General features: G+C 37.5%; 3 protein-coding genes across 7 annotated transcripts; 2 read left to right on the top strand and 1 right to left on the bottom strand.

The window, feature by feature from the left end:
* Positions 1–389: 389 nt before the first annotated feature.
* LOC131301588 (uncharacterized) lies at positions 390–2,986 on the bottom strand. The gene is made up of 4 exons (XM_058327950.1): positions 2,485–2,986; positions 1,558–1,650; positions 1,009–1,452; positions 390–661 (listed from the first exon to the last, which is right to left on the bottom strand). The coding sequence occupies exons 1-4, from the start codon at positions 2,984–2,986 to the stop codon at positions 390–392; spliced, it is 1,311 nt and encodes a 436-aa protein (XP_058183933.1).
* Positions 2,987–3,212: 226 nt separating this feature from the next.
* On the top strand, positions 3,213–6,148 carry LOC131300670 (uncharacterized). Of its 4 annotated transcripts, none has more exons than XM_058326606.1 (2): positions 3,213–3,335; positions 4,818–6,148. In XM_058326606.1, exon 2 carries the CDS (start codon positions 4,869–4,871, stop codon positions 5,910–5,912), a length of 1,044 nt encoding a protein of 347 aa, XP_058182589.1. In that variant the 5' UTR covers positions 3,213–3,335; positions 4,818–4,868; the 3' UTR covers positions 5,913–6,148. The 4 variants fall into 4 exon arrangements, with proteins under 4 accessions (XP_058182589.1, XP_058182592.1, XP_058182591.1 ...); XM_058326609.1 differs by having other exon boundaries at positions 4,848–6,148; XM_058326608.1 differs by lacking the exon at positions 3,213–3,335 and adding an exon at positions 3,715–3,839.
* A 4,858-nt stretch (positions 6,149–11,006) lies between these two features.
* Positions 11,007–20,594, top strand: LOC131300673 (cysteine synthase). 2 transcript variants are annotated; one of them, XM_058326618.1, is made up of 10 exons: positions 11,007–11,348; positions 12,313–12,422; positions 14,181–14,238; positions 15,938–16,201; positions 16,701–16,838; positions 17,044–17,095; positions 17,203–17,282; positions 18,305–18,364; positions 18,631–18,711; positions 20,241–20,594. In XM_058326618.1, exons 1-10 carry the CDS (start codon positions 11,115–11,117, stop codon positions 20,331–20,333), a joined length of 1,170 nt encoding a protein of 389 aa, XP_058182601.1. In that variant the 5' UTR covers positions 11,007–11,114; the 3' UTR covers positions 20,334–20,594. The 2 variants fall into 2 exon arrangements, with proteins under 2 accessions (XP_058182601.1, XP_058182602.1); XM_058326619.1 differs by having other exon boundaries at positions 11,011–11,348; positions 19,609–20,316.
* Positions 20,595–24,537: the final 3,943 nt, after the last annotated feature.

Consider the following 24,537-nt stretch of genomic DNA (forward strand, 5'->3'; position numbering starts at 1 on the left):
AAGGTGTGGCTAAATTCCACTGATCCTGTTTGAATTAACATTTGTTCATAGCAAGGACGATATTTCCCTTCAGGAACTGGGTATCCCATTATATCCATGTATCGGGACTTAATTTCCCAAGGATCATTGAATTGCTCATCCTGAGATTCCAGGATCATAATTGTCTCAGTTAATTCTGAGGTTCTGAAGATTTCTTCAGTTTGAACTACCTCCGCCATTGAAGGTGATGATGGTGAGGCGAAATTGGCCTCTTGCAGAGATGGATATTGCAATCTCTGAGCCTTTAAGTAGGCTTCTACTTCTGCTTGGGTCACCTTTGGACGACCCCTGCCACGAGGAGAATTTCCTCGACCACGCCCTCTATCCGGTGGTCTGTTCATTCTGCAAAATTAAGCAGTAGATAATAATATTAGCTCCGATTGAAGCCTGTCAATTGTCAACTGGAGAAATTCCATATCCCAGTCTTCATCATCATCAGTTCCATATTTTTGATAATGTCTCAATAATGCCTCTCTGGTATGAACCCATCGTAGGACATTACTACGAGTATGAGGCCATTTTAAAATTGTCATTTCAACATGGGAGTTGAAAACAGCTCTTTGCAATTTCAGATATTGCAATAATATTGTTCTTTGTAAAACAAAATTATTATGATTCATCCCTGCAAAAATTCACGTGTAAGGAAATTAGGTAGAGAATTATTTTCTCCCTTAATGTATTCAATTTCAAAATCAAAGGCAGATAATTCAGGCTGCCAACGAGCAAAAATTTGCTTTGAAGCAAGATTTTTAATATCCTGTTTCAACACTTGTTTAGCAGCACTGCAATCAACTCTAATTAAAAATTGTTGATTGAGCAAATCATCTTGAAATTTATTTATGCATTTAACAATAGAAAGAATTTCTTTCTTTATTGTACTATAATTGGTTTGAGCATTTTTAAACAAACCAGAAGTAAATCTTACTAATTCTTCTTTATTAGAATTATTATTATATTGTTTCAAGATACCTCCGTATCCTAAATTCGAGGCATCTGTCTCTACAATTTTCTTCCAATCAGGATTAGCTATTGCTAGACAAGGCAATTGCTTTGCTTTTAATTTAATTTTTCGAACAGCCCTAGTATGCTGTTCAGACCAAGGAGGAGGATTCTTCTTAAGTCTATCATATAATGGTGCAGAATCCTGAGCCAATTCTTTATAATAGTCTCCTATATAATTGAGACTTCCTAAAAATCTTTGCAATTGGTTTTTATCCCTAATTTCATCTGGGAATTTAGAAGCAAATTCTATACTTCTATCAATGGGAATAATTTTTCCCTGATGAATATTATGTCCTAAGAACCTGACCTTAGTCTGGAATAATTTCATCTTAGGGGCAGAAACTACCAAACCATTTCTTTTAATCACATCTTTAAAAATTCTAAGATGTTTAACATGTTGATCTATGTTCTCTGAAAATATTAGAACATCATCAATATAACATATTGCAAAATCAGCATGGGAATAGAAAATATCATTCATAATATTTTGAAATTCTGAAGGCGCATTCTTCAGACCAAAAGGCATAACATTCCATTCGAAATGACCAAATGGAACAGCAAATGCAGTCTTATACCGATCAGATTCCTGTATTTGAATCTGCCAATAACCTGATTTTAAATCAAATTTAGAAAAAATGACTGCTTTATTCAGTCGATCCAGCAAGTCTTTTTTATTAGGAATAGGATACCTAATCCACATTAAGACTTCATTTAATGGTTTATAATTAATAACTAATCTAGGAACACCTCGTTCCTTTTCAGCGTTTTTATTAACGTAAAAAGCTGTACAACTCCAAGGAGAATAGCTTTTTCTAATTAATTGCTTTTGAAATAAACTGTCAATCTCATTTTGACATAATTTCAAATATTCTTGTTTCATTTGAGAAGGTCTAGCCTTTGTAGGAATTCTTTTTTCATTAAAATCCTTCTCATAAGGTAATGAAACAACATGCTGTTTCCTATCCCAGAAAGCATTTGGGATATCACTACAAATTTCTTTTTTAAAACTCTCTTCTATTTGAGAAATTTTCTCTTTTAAAAAGGGTTTTTGAAGAACCTCTTCAATATTCATTATTTGAATCTCTTTTTTGAGAAAATTTATTTGTTTATCTTTATGAGAAATTTTTCTCATAATATCATTGATTTCTTTGTAAACAGGTGGAGATACAAATTCAAAAAATATCTCATGACCATCTATATGAGCAGATATTCCAGCTGTGCTAATCTTCATGGGAAGCAACATTGATAAAAAAGGAGTTTCCAGAATTAACTCCTGTTGAAGATTCCTAATACATAAAAAAGTTGTTTCTAAACAAACTCCCTTATTACAAATGTAAACATTATTGAGTTTGTATTTAATTATCATTTTCTCTCCACTAGCATTAGTGAGACTTTGAGCAGTTTTCTCAAAATATTGGGTTGGAACAATTCCTTCTTGGATACAATTCATATCCGCACCACTGTCAACCAAAGCAATAATATTGTTGATAGTGTATTCTTTATGGATTACCAAATTAACCTTAATATGCCATTTTTGGTAAACCACTTTGTTTATGGAATTTAAATAGGCCAAATCATCAACTTTGCTTGATTCGCCTTTATTTTCCAAGACAACCAATCTTGTCTTGATATCATAAAATTCTTGAGCAGCTTTGCTCTGAAAAGTTTTTAATGACCTAATCTCGGCCTTCAGAGTATTAATTTCATTCTTAAGATCAGGAATTGTAACAGGTTTAAGATTATCTACCTGTTCTAAACGATCAAGAATAATTTTTAAACTATAATTTTCATTAGGAAGCTGGGGTTTTTCTTCCTCTTCTTCCTTCATTGAAGATATACAAGTTTCTATTACTTTCATCTTAAGCTGGGGATCATCAATTTGATCGATAACTTCTAAAAGACCCTGCTGTTTCTCAGTCAGAACATTCACACTGAGACCATTCATTTCTACTATAGCCTTCCAATAATCATCAGAAGTAGAACATTCAATACCATTGCAATTGCAATTATATATATCCTGAAAATTGAATTGGTACATCACATAAAAAAGTCATTGATATCTCTTAGCATTGAGAGTAGAGAAACCCATTGGGCCTTTGGGCTTTGGACAGGCTTCGATCGCAAAAAAGCTTGGACATCTGGTCGTTACCCTAAAATGCCTGCCCAAACTCATAAAATGGAAGGCCCACTCTTACAAATACACCCGCTGGAATCGCAGCTGAACCGGAGAAAGGCACGGTCTGTTCTAGGGCTTTCCTCCACTCTAGGGTTCACAAACAGAAATCTTCGCTCAGGTACTCTCTCTCTCTCTCTCTCTCTCTCTCTCTCTCTCTCTCTCACACACACACACACACACACACACACAAATCTGTAGATGTCGAATCGTGTTTTTGCTTCGTTTTCTTATCTATACTGGTTGTATTAGTCAGTACTAGTAATAGGAGAGAAAAACACTATCGTTAAATCGCTTGTCGAGACGCGCATTTTAGGGTTAGAAGGGGCGATTTAAGTCGAAAAAGAAGTGGGATTCGGCAAAGTGGAAGAAGAGATTGTAGAAATCTGCTTCTCGGGAAGACTAGGGCGAAGAATATTTTGAGAAGAAGAGTTGTGGGAGCCCATGAAATGTAAGAAAATATAGTAATCCGAGTGAAAGCCCATGAAATGTAAGAAAATACAGTAATCCGAGTGATGTGGGAGCTGCTTTCAGAGTAGAGAATGAACCAGAGGCATATTAGAGCAACTTCAGTAGTCTTTGACTTTTCACAATCAAGTATCTTGGTTCATCTCGAGTTATCTAGGTTTTTTTTAAGCACAATCTTGAAGTTTTTTTTTTAATTTTCTCCCTCTGTCGTGCAAATTTGTTTTTCCTTTTTTTGGGAATTCGCGTGACTTTTAAATTGCTTGTATCATTTAATTTATGAGCTTTTATGTGATTTGAAAATGCTGTTTAATAGAACTAATGGAGCTAGATTAGATCAAACAACATCGTATTGCATATGAAAATTATTATCAGTTTTAGGTATAAGCAATTTTCTATCCGGTTAGAAACCTAGATTAGGACGAGGGGCAAATAAATTGGGGCGGAAGGAGTATCATTTTGACATTTAGTTCTTAAGTTAGTAGTATTCAAGGGTTTTACATAGATGACACTCTTTGTTTCCTTGTTACACAATAATTTTTTTTTGGTCTCTTCCTGACATGATATTGTAGTTTGCACCCTTGGGTATAACATGAGTAAGTTCTCGTGCCTCTTCCTTCTATATAGCTCAATGAATTCAAGTACCAAGTTTAAGGTGTTCTCTTTGCCTATCGGTGATGACTGATGAGTGATATTGAGTGGGAGTCATCAAATATAGATTTTGAGTTTTTGTTTATTGACTTTTAATGGTGGTGAGCAAGTAAAATAATTGTAATGGTTAAGGGGCACAAGTAGCGGTGATAAAAGTTTTTTTACTCATATTCCTACTCATTTGAGGAGAGTTGTGATGTTGGGTGGGGGGGACTGATCAGAGAAACTGCGGCTGCCTGCAGCTGTTTACACCTTCCATCCTACAATGGTGTCTATTATTCCATTCATTACATCATTGATAATATATTTTCTGATGATCTTAGCAGTATGTGATTTCTTGTCTCTTAGAAGCTTGAATTTCAGTTTCAGTGTAAAACATGTGCAAGACCTTGAGGTGCTTGACATAATCTTTTTAAACATCTCAGTTTTGGTTTAATGCTGTGTTTCTTTATGTGATGGCTAACTTAATTTGTTGCTTTTTGAACAGAATTGATAGTGGTTAAATCCTTGTCTTTAGATACAAACTAGCACCGAAGCCATGATGCAACCATTACCGAGAGATGGTGAAAGTGCTCTGTCAGTAGTCGGTCCAAGGCCAATGGAATGGTCCACTGTTCCTTACAGTGCTCCTCCACAGCCTGGGGCAAACGGAAAGCAACAGCGGACATCAAGTTTGGAATCGCCAATCATGCTGTTAACAGGCCATCAGAGTGCTGTATACACGATGAAGTTCAATCCGGCAGGAACAATCATCGCATCTGGGTCTCACGACAGGGAGATATTCCTCTGGAACGTGCACGGGGAATGCAAGAACTTCATGGTGTTGAGAGGGCACAAAAACGCCATCTTGGATCTCCAGTGGACCACTGATGGGTCCCAGATAATATCCGCCAGTCCTGACAAGACCCTTAGGGCATGGGACGTAGAAACCGGGAAACAGGTCAAGAAAATGGCGGAACACAACGAATTCGTGAACTCATGCTGTACTTCCCGTCGGGGTCCACCTCTTGTAGTCAGCGGATCTGACGATGGGACTGCAAAGCTCTGGGATATGCGTCAGAGGGGTGCAATCCAAACTTTTCCAGACAAGTACCAAATCACAGCCGTTGGTTTTGCCGACGCATCAGATAAAATCTACACCGGCGGGATAGATAACGATATAAAGGTGTGGGATTTGCGGAGGAACGAGGTGACCATGACTCTTCAAGGACATCAGGATATGATAACCGGAATGCAGTTGAGTCCGGACGGGTCCTACCTTCTAACCAATGGCATGGATTGCAAGCTCTGTATCTGGGATATGCGACCGTACGCTCCGCAGAATCGTTGTGTTAAGATTTTGGAAGGTCACCAGCACAACTTTGAGAAGAACTTGTTGAAATGCGGGTGGTCGCCGGATGGGAGTAAGGTCACGGCTGGTAGTTCTGATCGGTTGGTGTATATTTGGGATACAACTTCTCGGCGCATCTTGTACAGGCTACCAGGGCACTCGGGATCTGTGAATGAAACTGTGTTCCATCCCACTGAACCAATCATTGGATCTTGTAGTAGCGACAAGCAGATTTTTCTTGGGGAAGTTTAATTGTTTCTGAACGTCTGTGGACCACCGTTCTGTGATTCCATCAACGTGCCCTAAAAACCAGTAAGAGCTTGCGTTTGTTCTGTGAGTGTAACCTTAATTTTGATGACTTAGAGGAATTGACATGCATTTGGGTCTAATAGAATTGCAGTATGTATATTCATGCATCGATTTATCCCTACTCTGCATATGGATGGGACCTTTTTTTTAAGGACTATGCGGAAATTTTGTTCATTGTCTGGCTGTTGTTCTTTCCTCTTTTTTGCTTGTTGGATTGTGGCAACACCCACCCTCTCTGGGATGTGGTTGGTTATGGGTTTGTTTTACAGACTTAGCAAGGTTATTGTCGATCTTTACAACATCTCTAGTAACCTTAGTGATCGCAGATAGTCAAAAAGACACACAACGTTCATAATGACAACAATTACAGGCTTAACAAAAACATCCACTGATCCACACAATCTGCACATCTCAAGGCCTGGACAAGCACTCTGTCAAGATCTCCACTTTGGAAAATGATCTGCAATGAGCCCATCAAAGAGCATCCAATACTGCCAATGCCTCTTACCATCAAAGCTGACAATGCAAACACTCTCCTAGCCTTCTTTTCCTGCAGAATGGACTGATTGGATAGTGAACACCAAGCAGCCGCGCCCTTCCTAGAATCCCTACACTGGGCTGCATAACCAAGAACATCAGAATCACAGTCACTCCTCCCCCATCATCCTTCCTGAACTCGAATTGACGCAAGGGGCCAAGCCACCAACCCCCCCCACCCCCCCCCCCCCCCCCCCACCCACACACACACACACACAGAACCCAATAGCACCACATCAACCACACCAAATAGCTCATAATAAGCAAACTCCCTCTCTAGCCAATCCATGGATTATGCGCATCCTTCAACCAACATAACAACCAATCCTTTGAACAGCACCGGGGGTAGGTACCCCAAAATCTAAGCCCAAACAAGTGGAAAAGAAATATAGTTGAGGAATCATCTACTTCCATAAATCCCTCCACAAATGTGATCGAAGAACAGCTTGAAGCTTCCAATGCTCTTCGCTTAAATAGGCTTTTATTTAGGAAAGTAAATGGTGGAACACTAGCATATGCATATGGTAGTGGCCAACGTTGGTTATTTGGATTTGGTACATCTTCGTGTTGCTTTCCTGACCGAAACGTATATTTGTTCCTTTTTATCTTCCTTTCTGTGTATGTGTGCAAAGTGGTTGAAGGTCTACTGGAAGTATCGCAAGCTGAGTGCTATGAACTCTCCTTGAGAATGGGTACTGTTTAATCTTCCTTTTGCCATTGACTGTTGGTGGTTTCAGTTGGGTCGAAGGGGACTCATTGTTCTATTCTCTTGGAAAAGCTTTACGTCTGCGAAAATAAGCGTTTGCTGCTTTGAGTCTCGATGCAGGGAAGTACTTCATTTGGCCAGTTTTCTGAGCTCTTTTTATTTTTTTCTTCCCGTGTGTGTGTGCCAGTGTGTGGATAGCAATAGTATGTTTGCAGATGTTGGAGTTACGACCAAGGAATACATCCTTTTCATAAGAGTCGAACCCATAATCTCTCCTAGGTGACTATCCGACCAGCTGGGTTAAGCCCGCTGTCCTTTTGAAGCCTGTTTGATTGAGCCACAACCTTTTTTTGTATGTTTATTGCTCTTTCGAAGCTATTAAAAAATTGATTCATTCCGTTTTGTTGCTATTTTTCAAAAGAGAATATCTCTTTACAGAGGTTTTCGTGAAAATGGGTTTACGGAGGTGAATCTCACCTGTCCAAAGTGTTTTGGATGGTCTGGAATTTTAAAAAACTTTTCTGGGGAAAAGTTAAATTTTTTCCCACAAAAGTTTTATTAAAATTCGGACCGTTCAGAATACTTTTGGACGGTTGAGATTGGTTGCTGCTGTAAAGAACTTTTCACGGCTCTGCCGACTGCTGTAGATAAGTTTCTCTCACCTTTCAAAATCTGTTTTCGGTTCCCTTTTTGTGAAGAACACGAAACTTGTGGTTGTGCGTATCTGAAACTTGTTTTGTGGGGAGTTGTTCTCAGATATCCCATTTCCCTTGAGCATCAAATTGAAAATTTTATATTCTTGACATAAGTTTTCACTCAAAAGGTAATAAGATATAGAAATTACGAGTTATGTATGTTTTCAGGATAATTTTAGAGAAGCGGTGTAAAAGTTCGTTATAAAGAATGTATTAGAAATCTAGGGTTGATAAACAAATCAAGTGACTCCAGTTCGACATCGTGTTTGATTGTTAAAAGGTCATTTAAAATCGACTTGTTTCACATAGGAGTATAAATTAATTGACTTTGAACCCATTTTTTTTTTTTTGAAACTTTTTAAGATTTCAAACTAAAGTTTGAATAAATTATTACACGGCTCGTTCACCTTATGATGTATAAAAACTTCAAGAATGAGGTGTTACGTTTTTTAATCACCTAACTTATTGATTTCCCAGTTTGGTATCATATGCATTTGATTATTTAACACGACTAATTTAGGATTATAATCGCATAGCATCCATGGAACTGACCAAAATTTAGAAGGAAAAAAAAAAAGGGATCGATTTACTTTAACTACACTTATGTGTTTCGGCGTGATCTACAATATGGACGGAACAGATTGTTGAATTAGGTCCGACAAGAAGCCAACAAATAGCCAACTGCAGGTTTTGCAATATTTGGTCAAATTTCACAAGATATTGATTCCTCTTCCTTTATTTCTTGTCTCTGAATTTCGATGGTTTTAAAAGGAAAGCCAACAATTGGTAGGACATTGTCAAACTCTTGACTATTCGAACCACCATATCTTCTCACGAAGCTGATGGGCTCCACCACTTACATTATTGCCTCCCAGCTGTGATATTTTCCCCATGTTGTTGGAGATAAATCTGGTAGCTGTATCTCTAGAAGCATGCATCATGCGTTCAAGGGGAAATCTTTTGGAAAAACAAAAAACTAGAGATAACTAGAAAACTTGCCACTTTTTTTTTTTTTTTTTTTTAACGTCACTCCCCTGTAAGTGTATTTTTAGTACAAAAAAAAAATACACTTACAGAGAAGTGACGTTAACAAAAAAGGGAGTGGCAAAATCAGCAGCCAATTTTAATCGAGCAAAATTCTAAACCTTTGATTGTCAAAATGAGTCCGGTTTAGTGTTTTGTAAATTCAGTTTATCAAGAATGATTACACATTTACGTGAATCTAACAAAAATTAAAGTAAAACGATCCCAATTATTTTCCTTCTAATAAAAACAAGAAAGAGAGTAAAAAGTGCTGAGCGGAACGCCAATTTGGGTTTTGAACATTTGTCAATGTTTTTTAAATAACTCTCAATATAATATACGTTGAGGTGCACAATGCGCCTCAGCTAATTGCTAGATGATTCTGAACCACCATACAAGTTCATACTGGCTAGCAAAAACTCGTGCTATGCACAACATGATAGAACATAAGTTTTTGGTTCTTTTACCCAAAAATTAAAAAAAAATTGGTTTAGACCCTTTATTTTTTGTGTTATTCTCTAGCATGAGCCCGTTAGAGATTTGGGAAAAATCCTATATTGAAAAGAGAACAGAGATAAGCAATGTTTTTTTTTCATAATCTTTGTAAAATATCTATATATGTCGGATCAACTTTTTAAAATCAAAAATTCAAATCACTAGTAAATAAAATATACAAGAAGAAATTATTTGATAGTGTTAGAATATTGCTCTACGCCATCCTCGATAGATACATGTAGGATTAATTAATTCCTTTAGTATCACAAATTGAGACAAAGAAATGTTACATATGATTATTGTTATTGTTATTTTAAAGAAATGAAAGTAAAGGTAAAATTTCACAAATGGTCTATTTAGTTTGCTCAAAATCTCAATTTCGTCCCTCTGATAAGATAAATGACAACTTTAACTATGAAGATGAGAGTTGAAAATAAGTATAGATCTGGAGATTAACGAGTAAGTCAATCTTTCAAACTGCTATTGAATCTACGGACAGACAAGAGACAACTTGGCAAACTGAAACATCTTAGTAGCCATAGGAAAAGAAAGCAAAAGTGATTTTCGTAGTAGCGACGAGCGAATTAGAGAGCAGCTTAAATCGCGAAAAACGGGATTGTGGGAGAGCAATACAAGCGTCGTGTTGCTAGGTGAAGTGGTGGAATGCTACACCCTGATGACTAGAGTCCAGTAGCCAAAAACATTACTAGCTTACGCTCAGTCTTCAATTCTGTGTGTTCACATCATGCCATCAACAAATTTAAAAAAAACTACGGGTTAAAACTGACACAAGTCACACTAGAGGGAAGAAATTCAAATTTCATTAAAACTAGAGATTCAATTTCCAAAATTTCTCCATAATATGGAGAATCTAATAGGTTCATATATAAGAAGTAAATAAATTGCGAATAACTCGGGGCAAAAAAACGATCGAGCAATATAAATAATTTTAAAAACACTTCTTCGGTTATAAGTCTATTCGGAACTGTTAGATGCATGTAATTTTAAAAACACAACATGCATGCGCATTCATGAGGTGTTTTCATTAACAAAAATCACAAAAAATTTATCGCATTTTACCATCTCATTTTCAATAACAAAAAAATTTCAGCATTTTACCATTTCGTTTTCACTAACAAAAAAGCTGTCAAGAAATATATATTTTGCTACAGTAACTCTATTCATAAACACATCAACAACTTATTCACTACCGGAAATAACTTGACATTTTTCAACAATTTATTCACTATCGAAAATACCTAACAACTTTTCGACCACAAATAAAAATTTACAAATTTTTCACTACCGGAAACACCCCCTCAATGGTTCCGATCACAATTGTATGAGAAATATTTTAGTGTCGGGTGGGTACCACTTGGTGCCTGTTCGGCACATTCGAGCCGTCCAATGTATTTTTGAACGGCTAGGATTTGAAGAGAGAAAAAGGAGAGAGAAAGATGAGGGGTGACAGGAGAGAGAATGTTTTAATCTGAACCGTCCAAAAGTACATCGGACGGTTCAGGAGTGTCGAGCGGGAACCACGTGGTATATAACCCCCGCACCCAAAAATTTCTCCAATTGTATGAACTGTGTTCGTAGACTTTTTGGAAACGAAACTATCAACCCTCAAAAATTCGATAAGACACGGAGGAGAGAGAGAGAGAGAGAGAGAGAGAGAGAGCAGAAGGGATGACAACAATGGCTTCTCATTCTGTGATGAACAAGCCCTTGACCCCTCTCAGCAACCCTAATTCAAAACCTCCATTCCTGAGTAATTACACTAGCACTAGTTTTAGGTTCACTTCTCAAAGCCTAAAGAAATCTGTAAAGGTCTCTTCTTTTCGTCCAATAGTATGCAAAGCTGTTTCTTTAGATAACCAAACTGAGATTCAAGCCCTGAACATTGCCGAAGACGTCAGTCAGGTGAGAGAAAATTCAACTCTTCTCTAGCTCCAAATCTCAAGAGTTTTAAATGGGGAAATTTTTTTATTGCCATTTTGTTTTCCTTTGGATTGTTTATTGGAATTAACTCCTTTGTTTTTTTGGGTACTTCGGGGAATTTGAACTGGGTTGTTGCTAATTCATACGGGGTTTTGATTGTGAATTGGCAACTTTAGACGGGACTTTTGAAAGTCAACTCTTCCTGTGAGAATGAGATGGGAAATTTGTTTACCTTTAATTACCAAAAAAATGAAAATTTGTTTAGCTTCTTTGTAAAGTCGATGTTGATGTCTTTTTTTATTTATTTATTTTAACAATGGTTATGTTTGATGTTGAATTGACAAGAATGAATATGAACGAGGATACGGTTTGCTTATCTGATTGATGAGTAGTATGTATGTATATATGTTTATTTCGTTATAGTCATATATTTAGTATTCTTGTTTCTTAAAGCTGATACGAATGCAATTTAGTGATTTTATGAAGTTTGTGCATCATGTAATTTTGTCCGGCCGAGGTCTTCTATATGCTTATTGGTTGTATTATGTCACTATTATCAATTGTGGTGCGATGAATCCAGTGTGTTCTTTTCCTTGCCTTTACCATTGCAATCATTTTATACGACCAACTTTGTTTAGAATGCTCATGGAACTATGGAAGTATGGCATGGGTTGATGGAGGAAAATAAGTAAATGCTAGTATTAAATGGGCTAGATTATAGTTTGATGACTTAAAAGTATACAAATGTCATCCTTTTAATGATTGTAAGGACAGTTTTGGGTGATAAGATTATTTAAGATGCGTGTTTTATAGAGTCATCTTGTATTTGGATATTGTGCTTGTGTCTTTTTGGACCTTTTCTTCGATAATAGATTATGGATGTTATTTCTGTAAATACAGTCACCATGTGTATATTTACCTTTCTGCTTTTGTTGCTTGGTGACAGCTTATTGGGAGAACCCCGATGGTGTTCTTGAATAAAATTGTTAAGGGGTCTCTTGCAAACATAGCTGCCAAGCTTGAGATCATGGAGCCGTGCTGTAGTGTCAAGGACAGGTACGAAGCAATCTTCTTTTGTTTGTTTTTCCAGATATTTGGATATTTTGTTTTCCAGATATTTGGATATTTTGAAGATTATGTTCATATCTAGCGAGCTTGTTGTAGGCATGTCTTTCTAGACCCACGACGTGCCCCGACACGTGGCGGCTACTTAGCCTGGCCCCACCTCGGATGACATATGGACTGGCCTTGAGAACATGTCTCCACCCCTCTTTGAAGAATGTTCTCCTTTGCCAAGGCCTCCAAGCCATATGCCTCCTTGACGTCACAAAGATAGTAGATGACCCTCGACACTCTTGCATTGATCTCGAGGGCACACTCACCCTGTTTAGGCTATGAGTAGGGCCCAAATGCCTTGTGTACAACAACGGTATGTGGATTGAAAGCTAGAGTTGAAGCTTGTTGGGGCAAGGCAATCCACCTTCTTGAGGAGGGCTCCCTCCCCTGGAACAAGCTAAAAAAGGGGATCAAGATGGATGACGACTAGAACTAACATCTATCCTCTGTCACTGATCCTGTCAGATCGTGGCTGAGTTGATCAGGGTTGTGTAGCATGACTGCCAGAGGGCTTTCTGCTCAAGGACGCCTTTGTATAGCCATGAACCTCGATCTCCATTGAGTGTTAGACACATGCCCACGAACTATGAGTCCACTACTCGTACAACGAACACCAAAGAGAGGATGCCATCTATCCTCTCTAGGGATGGCGATTGTCCCCGTCCTAGTGTCAGACCTCCCGCCCTGATTAGAGCGGGTATTCTATGATCGATACGAAAACGGGGTGGGGATAGTATTTCCTTCCCCGCCCTGTTTTACTCGCACAGCCCCGATCATAGTAATTAATTTGTTTTATATTTCTAGTTTTCTACATCCATGTAGATTTCATTTGTTCAAAAATAATGAGTAGAATACCTTTGATAAATTCAATTCATTTCTTCGTTTATATCTTATTAACTCATTACTGATACAAATTATTCTTGTCAAAACCCTCTGAAGAGAACAAAGTTGGTGCAAATAGCAATGGTGAATGGGGAATCGATTATACACTGGCCCCACTGCCTCCCCTATTTTCCGTGCTCCAACTTCATCCCTATATGGAACCGGAGTTGGATGGGTAGCATGAATCCGACTCAGCCCTGCCCCATTGCCATCCCTAGTCCTCACGAGAGCGGTCACCTCGTTTTATGTGTTCGGGGCTACATCCCCATGCGAGAGAGATAAGAATTCAAATCATCTTGTACATTGGTCTCTCTCTCTCTCTCTCTGGTTGTGCTAACTCTCATTTTTCTGCCTCCACTGGTGCTGTGCCATCTAGAGCCTACCTTCTTCTAGTCTCTACGTCATCTACACTCGTCTAGACAAGTGGAAGTCCTGAATTTATTTCAAATTCTAGAGAAGCCATCATATTATGTGGTTCAATATCGCATGATTATGGTTGTTTTGAACATAGCGTTTGGGTCTTGCACTAGGGTACAACAGCAATGTTGCATTGCATGGATTTTACTCTATATTGTTCTTCCGAACAAGGTTATAAAACCCATAGATTATACTGATTCTCTAATGGTCCTAGTGAGGTATATGATAACAGAAGGGAATATGATTCTTGATAAATGTGTGTGTCCCTTTCTAGACAAAGCGAAAGAGTAATAAGGAACACATTTTGAGTCTACAATTTGATTTTGAGCACTGTCTAGAAGTATTCTGTTTAAGACAGGGATGAATGAGTTTACTTATTTGTTTTCTTTTTGGTTTCAGGATAGGATACAGCATGATTACTGAAGCTGAGAAGGAGGGTCTTATAACACCAGGGAAGGTAATAAAATTATGAATACAACCCTTACACTAGGTTAAGGATGTTTTCAATCCACTTGATGCACCTTGCCTAATTTGTTTGGTTTGATGTGGAGTATGGACCCCGTGACATAGATCTTATGAGTAGAACTGAACATGGATGCATATAACACCTTTTGTTGTATATTCTTCCATTTAGCTTACAATGCTTCCCTTCAATATGCGGAAAAAAATTAAGGTCCGCTCCAGCTGTAAAGGTGTTTGCCATTCTCGATGTATTTGGTTTCTGGCTCAGTTGATTTAACAGACATGGAACAACCTATGAAGCCTATGCGTTGTGGATTAACGGCTTGGACTTTATCAAGTGCTGATAGGCTTTGTTCAGGTGGATGAGGTTGACTGTTTTGGGAACACCTATGTTTCAAAACATAGAATTAGCGATCCATAGCTATCTTGGAGTTTGTTCTACTTGTTTCCTTGATACTCTAAGAGAGAAAAATAAACTGTAAAGAACCAAGAGTTGGAGCTTTAATAGGACAACTGTAAAAGCTGATTTGTTATAATCCTAATGGTTCGTTCTAGGGGACACTCATAGAATGCTCTCCTGTCATTTCTTTTGGTCTTGCTACAAAAAATTGGGTTCTCCTGTCCCTGGGACCACAAGTGCGAGGAGGTACATATCGTCCACCTTAGGCCATAGCAAAACATAGAATTAGCGATCCATAGCTATCTTGGAGTTTGTTCTACTTGTTTCCTTGATACTCTAAGAGAGAAAAATAAACTGTAAGGAACCAAGAGTTGGAGCTTTAATAGGACAACTGTAAAAGCTGATTTGTTATAATCCTAATGGTTTGTTCTAGGGGACACTGATAGAATGCTCTCCTGTCATTTCTTTTGGTCTTGCTACAAAAAATTGGGTTCTCCTTTCCCTGGGACCACAAGTGCGAGGAGGTACATATCGTCCACCTTAGGCCATAGTTGAAATTGGAAGGGAAATGCAACAATGGGATCGTACAGCCAACGTCAACCCGGGTAGGAAATTATTACCAGCAATATATCATTGTTTAAGACACGAATAATCACGAATCATTCAGATGTTCATGTCCATGCACAATATTATAGTTTTTCTCAGAACTTCTAGGCCCGTCACCTTTGACAGGATATTTTCCTCTGCATATGTGTTAAACAAGTTGTCTGCTTGGTCATGCATCCTGTAAAATAGTTCGAGTCTTTAATGGCATATCTCAGGAGACTGTAAAAAGCCTTTTAACCCACCAAAGCAACAACTATCCCATTGCGAAGTGGCACTTGTGAGAAATGAGTTCATCATACATTGATAAAAGAATATTGATCTTTTGGCACCTTTTCTCTCTGTTCTTTTCTATTTGTATATGTAAGAAACGAGTTCATCACGCAAGGTGGCACATATGCTTCTCATTCTGTTTTTCTATCTATTACATGAGGTCATTACTCTAACAACATACAAATCTTTGGTTATCAAAAGAAGGTAGCAATATACTAGATTTCTTAAAACAAAGTAGCAATATACTAGATTTCTTTATCTCTGGTTACTCTTCCTGCGTATGACATTTACTCCGTAAGGCAACTTGTTTGAGTCAATACCTTGATATTGCTTCAATTGAAATTGACATTATCCCGTCTTTCATTCTAATTTTGCAATTGTCTCCTTTTGTTCTCTTGTTCTCCCCCTCTCTCTCTAGAGTATTCTGGTGGAGCCTACAAGTGGAAACACAGGCATTGGCCTCGCTTTTATAGCAGCTTCAAAAGGGTATAAGCTCATCTTGACAATGCCCGCTTCTATGAGTCTGGAGAGAAGGGTTCTTATGAAAGCTTTTGGGGCTGAGCTTGTTTTGACTGATTCTGCTACGGGCATGAAGGGAGCAGTTCAGAAAGCTGAAGAAATTTTGAATAGCACCCCAAATGCATACATGCTTCAACAATTTGATAATCCAGCAAATCCAAAGGTAATTTATAATATTTTTTTTCTGTGCACCATGTTTTTTGTATAGTCACTAGAAGGCTAGTATTGCTTTAGGATTTATACTACTATCGAAATGTCTATTAGGAAATTATTTCTCGTTGTTATGTACTTGTGGACACGAGTCTATTTTCCGCAAATCTACCGTTCGACTTCTCAATCTGGGCCTGATGGGATCAGTTTAATTTTTTATTGCATTACTTAGATCCTTCATTCTCCTGGATCGTCCTTATTTCAGCAGGTCATAGTTGGCAGTTGGTACCCAAGGCCTAAAACTACTATCCTATTTGTTGGTATTTCAGCAGGTCATAGAATAGATATCCTACTTCTAGCTAAAGAGTCAAAACTGGATTTGTTTTTTTCCAGCTTCTAAAAAGAGTTGGAAGTAGATTTGATGTAGAAGTTATGAACTATTTCGGTTCATGAACTCCGATTTTTTCTTTGATGTCTTAATTTGAAATTTCAGTTCCTTCTATTTTTTGCAGATTCACTATGAGACAACTGGTCCTGAGATCTGGGAAGATACAAAAGGCAAGGTGGATTTTTTTGTTGCAGGGATTGGCACTGGTGGAACAATTAGTGGGGTTGGTCGGTTCCTTAAAGAGAAAAACCCTGGCGTAAAGGTACTTCGCTTTGCCTTTTGTATTGGCCCAACGAACTTATAAAAGAATTTTTACATGTTTATATTCATTGGAGCCACTGTAATACTACATTCTTTGCGTAAATGAGATAGAGCCAAAATGGTATTGCAAGTCTTTGCGAAAGTTGGCACGGGAAATGTTTACGAACAAAAGTTCCTTTTTTGTACTTGTGCTCATGTTGTGTCAGGTAATTGGTGTAGAACCTCTAGAAAGCAACATACTATCTGGCGGGAAGCCTGGTAAGACAGCAAGTGAACATTGTCATTATTATTATTATTACTACTACTTTTTGTGTTTGAACATCGTTTCTAGGGTCTTGTTCTAGCTTTAACCATCTGAAATGCAGGGCCTCACAAAATTCAAGGAATTGGAGCAGGTTTCATACCAAGAAATTTGGATCAAGATGTGGTTGATGAAGTCATACAGGTCTTACGCTTATTTTACCATTATTATCTCCTTTGGTTTGGATGTTTGTTTTACATGCACCACGAATTAAACAATGTCCCATATGCCGTAGTTACCTTGTTGCTCAGATGCTACTTCCAGTGTTCTTGGGTATTTCTGAGTGACCCCTTCTTATCTTTTCTTTTCGACTGTGTGATTCATATTCCTGAAATTTAGTTCGAGTCCCCTTCCTGGGAATTTTTTGTTGTGCTACAGTGTTTGTTGTAGATGAACATGTTCAGCATAATAGTATAAGCATTGCCAATGACGACCTGAGATACTGCTTACACAATCATTCTAATTGGGTATTTTCAGCACCATAACAGCAATGGAGTACAACTGCCACCATGAGTTATAGCCACAACTAACATTCTTACGTCCGCACAAACTTGTGGTGACACATGTTTGTGAGTAAATGACAGGTTGAAGTCGTTAAACCTTTGTAACTGAATGATGGGATAGAAGCCGGCTTCTGAATACATGTAGCAAAATCTTGTTAGGGTTTTCATGTTTTGGAACTCAACAAAGAACCATTTAATAGAATTGATTCCTGACCAACAAAATCTACATCCTTTGAGTTAAATTCTGGTGTGTGAATTACACCTGGGAGCATGACTACAATGCATTCATAGTGAAGGAACTTGGCATGCATGATTTATAAATTCTTAGGGTGATGCAGATAGCTATGATGCACATTGCCCACTTATGTAAGATTACCTTTGGTCATAAACCAAAATGTTGAATTGCTCTCCAATTTTTAAGTGTTTTATATAACCACTTTTATGAGAAGTTATCTTTCTAGCTTGGTTTTTGTCTGGCTGTCCCCTGTGAGGTGCTGTGTGATGTGTAGCACACTCGTTTCAGGAGTATGGATTTTCTTATTTTCGAATTTGTCATTGATTTTGTGTGTTATGTTCTGTTCTACAACTGTTATTATATAGATGATGGTGCCAGATTTAGCTGTATAGATTGTCTCATTTCACGTGGCATGTTATTAAATCCAGATATCTAGCGATGAAGCTGTTGAAAATGCAAAGCAGCTGGCACTCCAAGAGGGCTTGTTGGTTAGTGTTTCTTGTTAATTTGTAGACCTTCACTATTACGTGTGAGCAAAAGTTGATCAAAGATGTTGTATTCTGTTTTCCTTGCTTTTTCTATCTAAAAATGCAAAAACGAATAGCTGGACATACTTCTGTGCTTTTACTATTGAAAAATGGTGGTGCTCAAAAGTTTGTAATTGTTTCTCTTTTTTCCCCCTGTATATCTACCATAAATAGTCGGGATTATTTGTAGTTTATCTTCCTCATATCTTACTTCATTTCTTCATCAGGTTGGAATTTCTTCTGGAGCAGCTGCAGCAGCTGCTCTCAAGGTTGGAAAGAGACCTGAGAATGCAGGAAAGCTTATCGCGGTATGCATCTTTGCAGTTTCTCCTTTTTGTTGATATCTACTACTTGCGATTTTATCCAATTAGAGTTGAGAAGAAGTCTTGTAAAATTGAACTTTGTCATTCAAAATTTTCTTCGGCCATATCCTTCGTTAGAACTCATACCACATGCCATCCCTTTCTCCTAATTGTAGAGTCTTCAATTTCAAGTTAAGAACGTCTGGAGAGGCCTTTTCGTGGGCTAGATGGTTGGTTCCCCATCTCTCATATGTTATTGGGATTCGGCCCTCATCTTGATTACTGCTTCGGGAGGTTCTGTTGCTCATCATCAAGCCACCTCATAAAACTTCCCTTTCCATCCTAGCCTTAGCTGGTGTTACTTTTCGGTGGTTGATCACTCACTTCATTTAAATATTCTCGTAAACCGTAGTAGAACTTGCTCCGTTATTTTTTCCAATTTGAATTTAACTCCTTTTGGCTCTAAACATCATGTCTAAAGTTTTGTAATTTCTAATTTCCATTTTAGTTTTGAACTTTTTGAAAGAGATATACCACGGCAGGGAGGGAAATTGCTCATCAACCTATTGAGTTCATAAGTCGAAGTTGTTTATGTTAAATGGAAAAGTTAACCAACTTGAGATCCTTTGCATAGTGATTGCTTTGAGATCTTTATCCTGTGATTCAGTTCTCTTAGGAAACGTATTGTTAATTAACTTGTTCAGTCTTATATCCTGGAAGTTTGTAGTTGATTTTGAGGGTACTAATCCGTGATTCTGTGGGGTGCTTGTACTGATAGTTGGAAAACAAATGACAAAACTACGGGAAAAATTCACTCCCACTTTGTTTTGGTTAATGTGCCCATCTTCCAAATATTAAAATTTAGCATATGTTAATGGATTCGGCTACGGGTCTTGGGTGCAGATATGCTTTTTGTTTTCTTGGATGAATGGTGTTTACAAGGTGCCTGATAGGAGTTCTATGCGTACTTGATAAATTCGAATTCCAAGATGTACTTGATAGGAGAATGTCCCACTAAATATGCCGGACATAGATCTCATACATTAAGAGTGTTGAATGTTGGACAAAGGAAGAGTGGAAAAAGGGTTTGACAGCTTGAGGAGCTCCCTGCTATTAAGAGCTATCTATTATCAAAGCCTATTTTCGTTTTGTGAATCTCAAGAGTCAGAAATATTACAAGGAATTGTGTCATTTCTCTTGCTATGCTTGATAGTGAGATTTCTGTCATTTAATTCTCTTGCTATGCTTGATAGTGAGATTTCTGTCATTTAATTCTCTTGCTATGCTTGATGGTGAGATTTCTTATTTAGGCTATCAGTTGATACTTCCTAGTTACAAACTTGTAATTGCCTTGTCATGACATTATTCGGAAACCATTTGTGCAGTTAACTGGGCCGTGAATAATCACTGTCCTAAACTAGTTCCAAACTTCATTTCCAAACACCTTTTCCTATCACTGGTTCCTCAACTATAACAAACACTGTGAAATATAGGAATATGCAGTTCGAATTTTTGAGATCTTCAAATGTTTGCAGGTTGTTTTCCCGAGCTTCGGTGAACGATACCTCTCATCTGTTCTTTTCCAATCGATACGAGAAGAATGCGAGAAAATGCAACCGGAGCCTTGAATAACATTTTGCAAGTCTCAACAGAATAGTTTATATGGTCTGCACACAGTAGTTAAGGTTTGCTCACAATTTTCAACTCAATTGTCTGTTATCCCACTTTGAGAGGTTATGCTGCAATTGAGATCATGCCATATAGCTGAGTTTTATTAGCTTGCTTCTTTACTATTGGTTGGTAATTGTTATTGGTTTCCGGTTGATATAATTAGCTGCAAAGATGCGGTGGTTTGAAGTTGGATTAATGGATCAATCCTTTGGCTGCAATGGCGATTTTCACTTTCGTGTTTCCTTTTGGTTTGGAAATGTTATATTTATTCCTGGCAGTTTTTATTTCTTAGCTCAAGGGGGTCCCATTCCAAATTCGAAGTACTATTACTGCATATAATACTTACCCCTTACACAATCATGTTTCGGGTGTAGACGATGTATGTACTAGAGAAGGTGATGCTGGAAACTTTCTTGTTCTCATTCTGCTTTGGCTACCGACCTTCCTGATTTGTATCACAGGAGGAGGTATAGAAATTCGACTCTCCTTACTGAGAGATAGGTTTTGTGTTGAATGTTCACCCCGTTCCACGTGTCTTGCTAAACCAAACATTACGTATCTTCGTTTAAGAGTTCGAATACATATCCATTTCGTATTGTAATCTCTTTATTGCGATTATTGAATTGTTATTTCTCATCCTATGTAGGCACACTACCGAATTAAATATAACCGTGTTTTCTTGTGTTGTGCGATTGTTTTGTCTGAGTTTCACGTCAGAAATCAGAGTAGGGGATCTTGGGTACATTATTGAGCTACAGGCTCTCCAGACTCTCTGAGGTGTTTTCCTTGGTGCAACAGGAAACTATTTACATCATCTAGCTTACTGTTCATGCTAATTCTATCTATATATACATCATTCTTTCCTCTTCATTTCTAATATTTTCTCAGTTTTCCACTAATCGATTTGTACTTTCAATCCATATTCAACCCTATCTTCCTTTCAAAGTGGATTCGAGAGGACATTTGTGATGATTTTTTTCGTGCTTTATATTTAGAGTATCAAACTCCATCCTCTCAAGTAGGGCTGTAAACGAGCCGAATCGAGCCGAATATTAGAATACTTAAATTCGTTCGTTAAGTTTTTTAGCGAACTCGAGCTCGAGCCGAACTCAATGAAAATTATGACGAGCCAAACTCGAACCGAGCTTGCCTAGGTTTGGGTCGAACTCGAGCTTGTTTACGAGCCTTAACGATTCAATAATATCATATTTTCATGTTCTTATACAAGTCTAAAACTGCAAATAAAATTTTCATTATGTACATAAATATGTTCATATACATATAAAAAGATAAAAACATATACATAAGTAAATTTTTAGTAATTGTAAACGTTTAGACTTGTATAAGTTTTAAATTTTTTACTATATAACTATATAAAATCCCCATGATGCACATATACTTCAGGTTCGCGAGCCTAATCGAGCCGAATACTGTTGCGTTCATGTTCGGCTCATTTATGAAACGAGCCTAAAATTGAAGTTCAGGTTCGGTTCATTTAGTAGACGAATCGAACTCGAACGAGCCTTTACCGAGTCGAGCCTCGAACAGTTCACGAACGGCTCAGTTCATTTACAGCCCTACTCTCAAGTAGAGAAATAAATGGAGGAATGATCAGAGCAGACCATTTGATTTAAGTTCCATAATGGCACATCAAATCTCATGTATAGAAAGAAAGCGACGGTAACCCCACACTATATAAGGTTTGCTGTGTTGGTTGTAGATTAGTGTAGTGTAATTGACACGATCATGATATGGAGAGGTCAAACTGTCTCACGAGCGGGTTTACAACATGAAAGTCCTAGTTAATGACAGTTTGTGGTACTATTGTTACAGTCTCTTCTGTAGTCGTGGCAGTGTACTTTCCAAAAACGTATGTTCTTCTTTTGTTCTTTTTTTGCCCTTATGGAGTGTATGTGTAGCAGCAGCCCCGTATAAGCATCTACACTCACGGATTTTTTGTTCATGGGCTTCAATCATGGCTTCTCAGTTCTCACCATATTTTTGTCAAAAAATTGTGAGGAAGCACGAATAGCGTGGTATGTGAACAAAACAAACATGAGGGCTGAAAAACACTAAGAAACAAACTAATAGTAACGAAGTTAGTTGGGTTTGGCTCGTAACTGGTGGGAATTTGAACTGCTTTATAATCCAAGTCAAGAGTAGAGTTTGGCAAAGGCCGTCTGATGCAAAGGACATTCATGTTCGTCGAGTTTCTCGTTCTCTTTTGTTTGGATTCCATATAACTTCGAGTATTGTGACGCGTGATCATGGGTACCATTGTGGCTTCTTACAATATTTTGGTCAAAAGAGTTGTTTGAAAGCATGATGAATATATAGCATAGCATGTGAACAAACTCAAGGGCTAAAAAGTGTTGAGGAAGTAAACTAATACTACTAGCAAAGTTAGTTAGGGGTTCGGCTGATGCCTACTTGTGAAAATTTAAAACAGCTTTTGTTTGATTAGCTAGAAACCACCAACTGTGGATTCCACACATGCAAAGCAGAAACAGTTGATATTCTATGCAAACAGGTTGTGTAAAGAGGAGAATACCAACAAATGGGAAATCTATATATGATTGCCAATTGGTGGAGTAGTCTAAAGAGAGGGTTCTTAAACAAATTAAAGTAGACTTGTGGCTTTGATAGGCAAAACTCCTAACTCTTGATGTTTTTTTCTATGCATCAAATTGCACATGGAGGAGGAAAAATTAAATACTATTGATTGCAACTTTTGTAGTAAATTATAGCTGAAATGGTGTAGAAAGCAAATTGTTTTTCAAGGAGGTGTAGAAAGCAAATTGTTTTTTAAGGAGGTGCAGAAAGCAATGGTGTAGAACGCAACTTCTTTTTGTAATTTTTTGTTTTTGTTTTTATTATAATTGGGTTGATCTTTTCCCTCTAAAAAAAGAGTAGGTGGTTCACTTTAGTCCAGATAATTTTTTTTTGAACGGCGAAGAAAATTTTATTGATAGATAAGAAAAGCATAATTGAATGGGCAAAAAGGTATCACAACGCAGATTGTTTATGAAGGTATTTGTTTATTTGTTCTTTGTTCTTTTTGTTTTCCAAGCTAGGTGGTTTATAACTTTTTGAATAAATTGTACACACATTTACAAGAATAAAGAGCTATCCGAGGAATAAGACAACAAATACCCAGACAATTAGAGATTACGTGCTACGGAGTATCATTGATAGCAAGAAAAGTATAATGCGTTATTGCTGTTACACTAATTAAGACACGCAACGACGAGCGAAGGCCAAATAAGAACTTAAGGAACATAACACAAATTAAATTGCATACATTCACACGCATTGAGGGACCACCCACTCTGAACAGTTCTGTGCGTGTGGGGTTTTAATTCATGTGAGTGTTACACTAAGGTTGGGGGTGCTAGGGTCACACTCAACATTACTAGAATAAAGTCAATAAATAATTAACCATATATATAGCGCCAAATAAACATTCAAAGAACAAATGTTTACTATATCGTCGCCCCCAAACCTAAAAAATTAAAACTAATGTTATCATTGGAAGACAATAATGTTGTACATCAAAAATATTAATTTTATTTTTAATTATTCATAGTCTAGCTCCTCCAAGAAAATACCAAAGAGTGACCATTTTAGGTATTTAAGCTCACTTATTAGTAAAGATGGAGAGATTGCTGATGATGTGGCCCATCGGATTCAAGTGGGGTGACTCAAGTGAAGAAGTGTTATTGGTATACTATGTGACAAGAGGGTATCCACATAATTGAAGGAAAAATTCTATAGAAATGTCATAAGACCAGCGATACTTTACGGGACAAAATGTTGGTCTATTAAGAAATAAAAGGTGAGCAAAATGAGTGTAGCAGAAATGAGAATATTGAGGTGGATTAGAAATGAAATGGTTTGTGAGATGGTCGTGTAGCACTTCTAGAGGAGAAGTTAAGGAAAAATAGGCTAAGATGGTTTGGGTATATCTACCGTAGACCTAAAGATGTCATAGTTAAGAGAGTGGATATGATAACTTTGAAATATAGCAATGATATGGGAAGAGGAAGACCTAAATTGACATTAGATATTATTGTGCGAAAAGATATGAGTCTAATAGGTTTGAGTACTGAACAAGTAGCCTTTAACAGAGCTCAATGAAGAAAAATGATTTATGTAGCCGAC

Source organism: Rhododendron vialii, chromosome 9a, assembly GCF_030253575.1.
Source record: "Rhododendron vialii isolate Sample 1 chromosome 9a, ASM3025357v1".
Lineage (NCBI taxonomy): Eukaryota > Viridiplantae > Streptophyta > Magnoliopsida > Ericales > Ericaceae > Rhododendron > Rhododendron vialii.

What these genes read in the sequence shown, in the direction of transcription:
- LOC131301588 (XM_058327950.1), bottom strand. Translation starts at nt 2,986, where the DNA reads ATGAATGGTCTCAGTGTGAATGTTCTGACTGAGAAACAGCAGGGTCTT. An exon ending in ATGGAATGTTATGCCTTTTG is followed by an intron (nt 1,453 to 1,557) that starts GTCTGAAGAATG and finishes TAATATTTTCAG; the next exon opens with AGAACATAGATCAACATGTT. An exon ending in CTCGAATTTAGGATACGGAG is followed by an intron (nt 662 to 1,008) that starts GTATCTTGAAAC and finishes GAATTTTTGCAG; the next exon opens with GGATGAATCATAATAATTTT.
- LOC131300670 (XM_058326606.1), top strand. Translation starts at nt 4,869, where the DNA reads ATGATGCAACCATTACCGAGAGATGGTGAAAGTGCTCTGTCAGTAGTC.
- LOC131300673 (XM_058326618.1), top strand. Translation starts at nt 11,115, where the DNA reads ATGACAACAATGGCTTCTCATTCTGTGATGAACAAGCCCTTGACCCCT. An exon ending in AGAAAAACCCTGGCGTAAAG is followed by an intron (nt 16,839 to 17,043) that starts GTACTTCGCTTT and finishes ATGTTGTGTCAG; the next exon opens with GTAATTGGTGTAGAACCTCT. An exon ending in ATGCAGGAAAGCTTATCGCG is followed by an intron (nt 18,712 to 20,240) that starts GTATGCATCTTT and finishes AAATGTTTGCAG; the next exon opens with GTTGTTTTCCCGAGCTTCGG.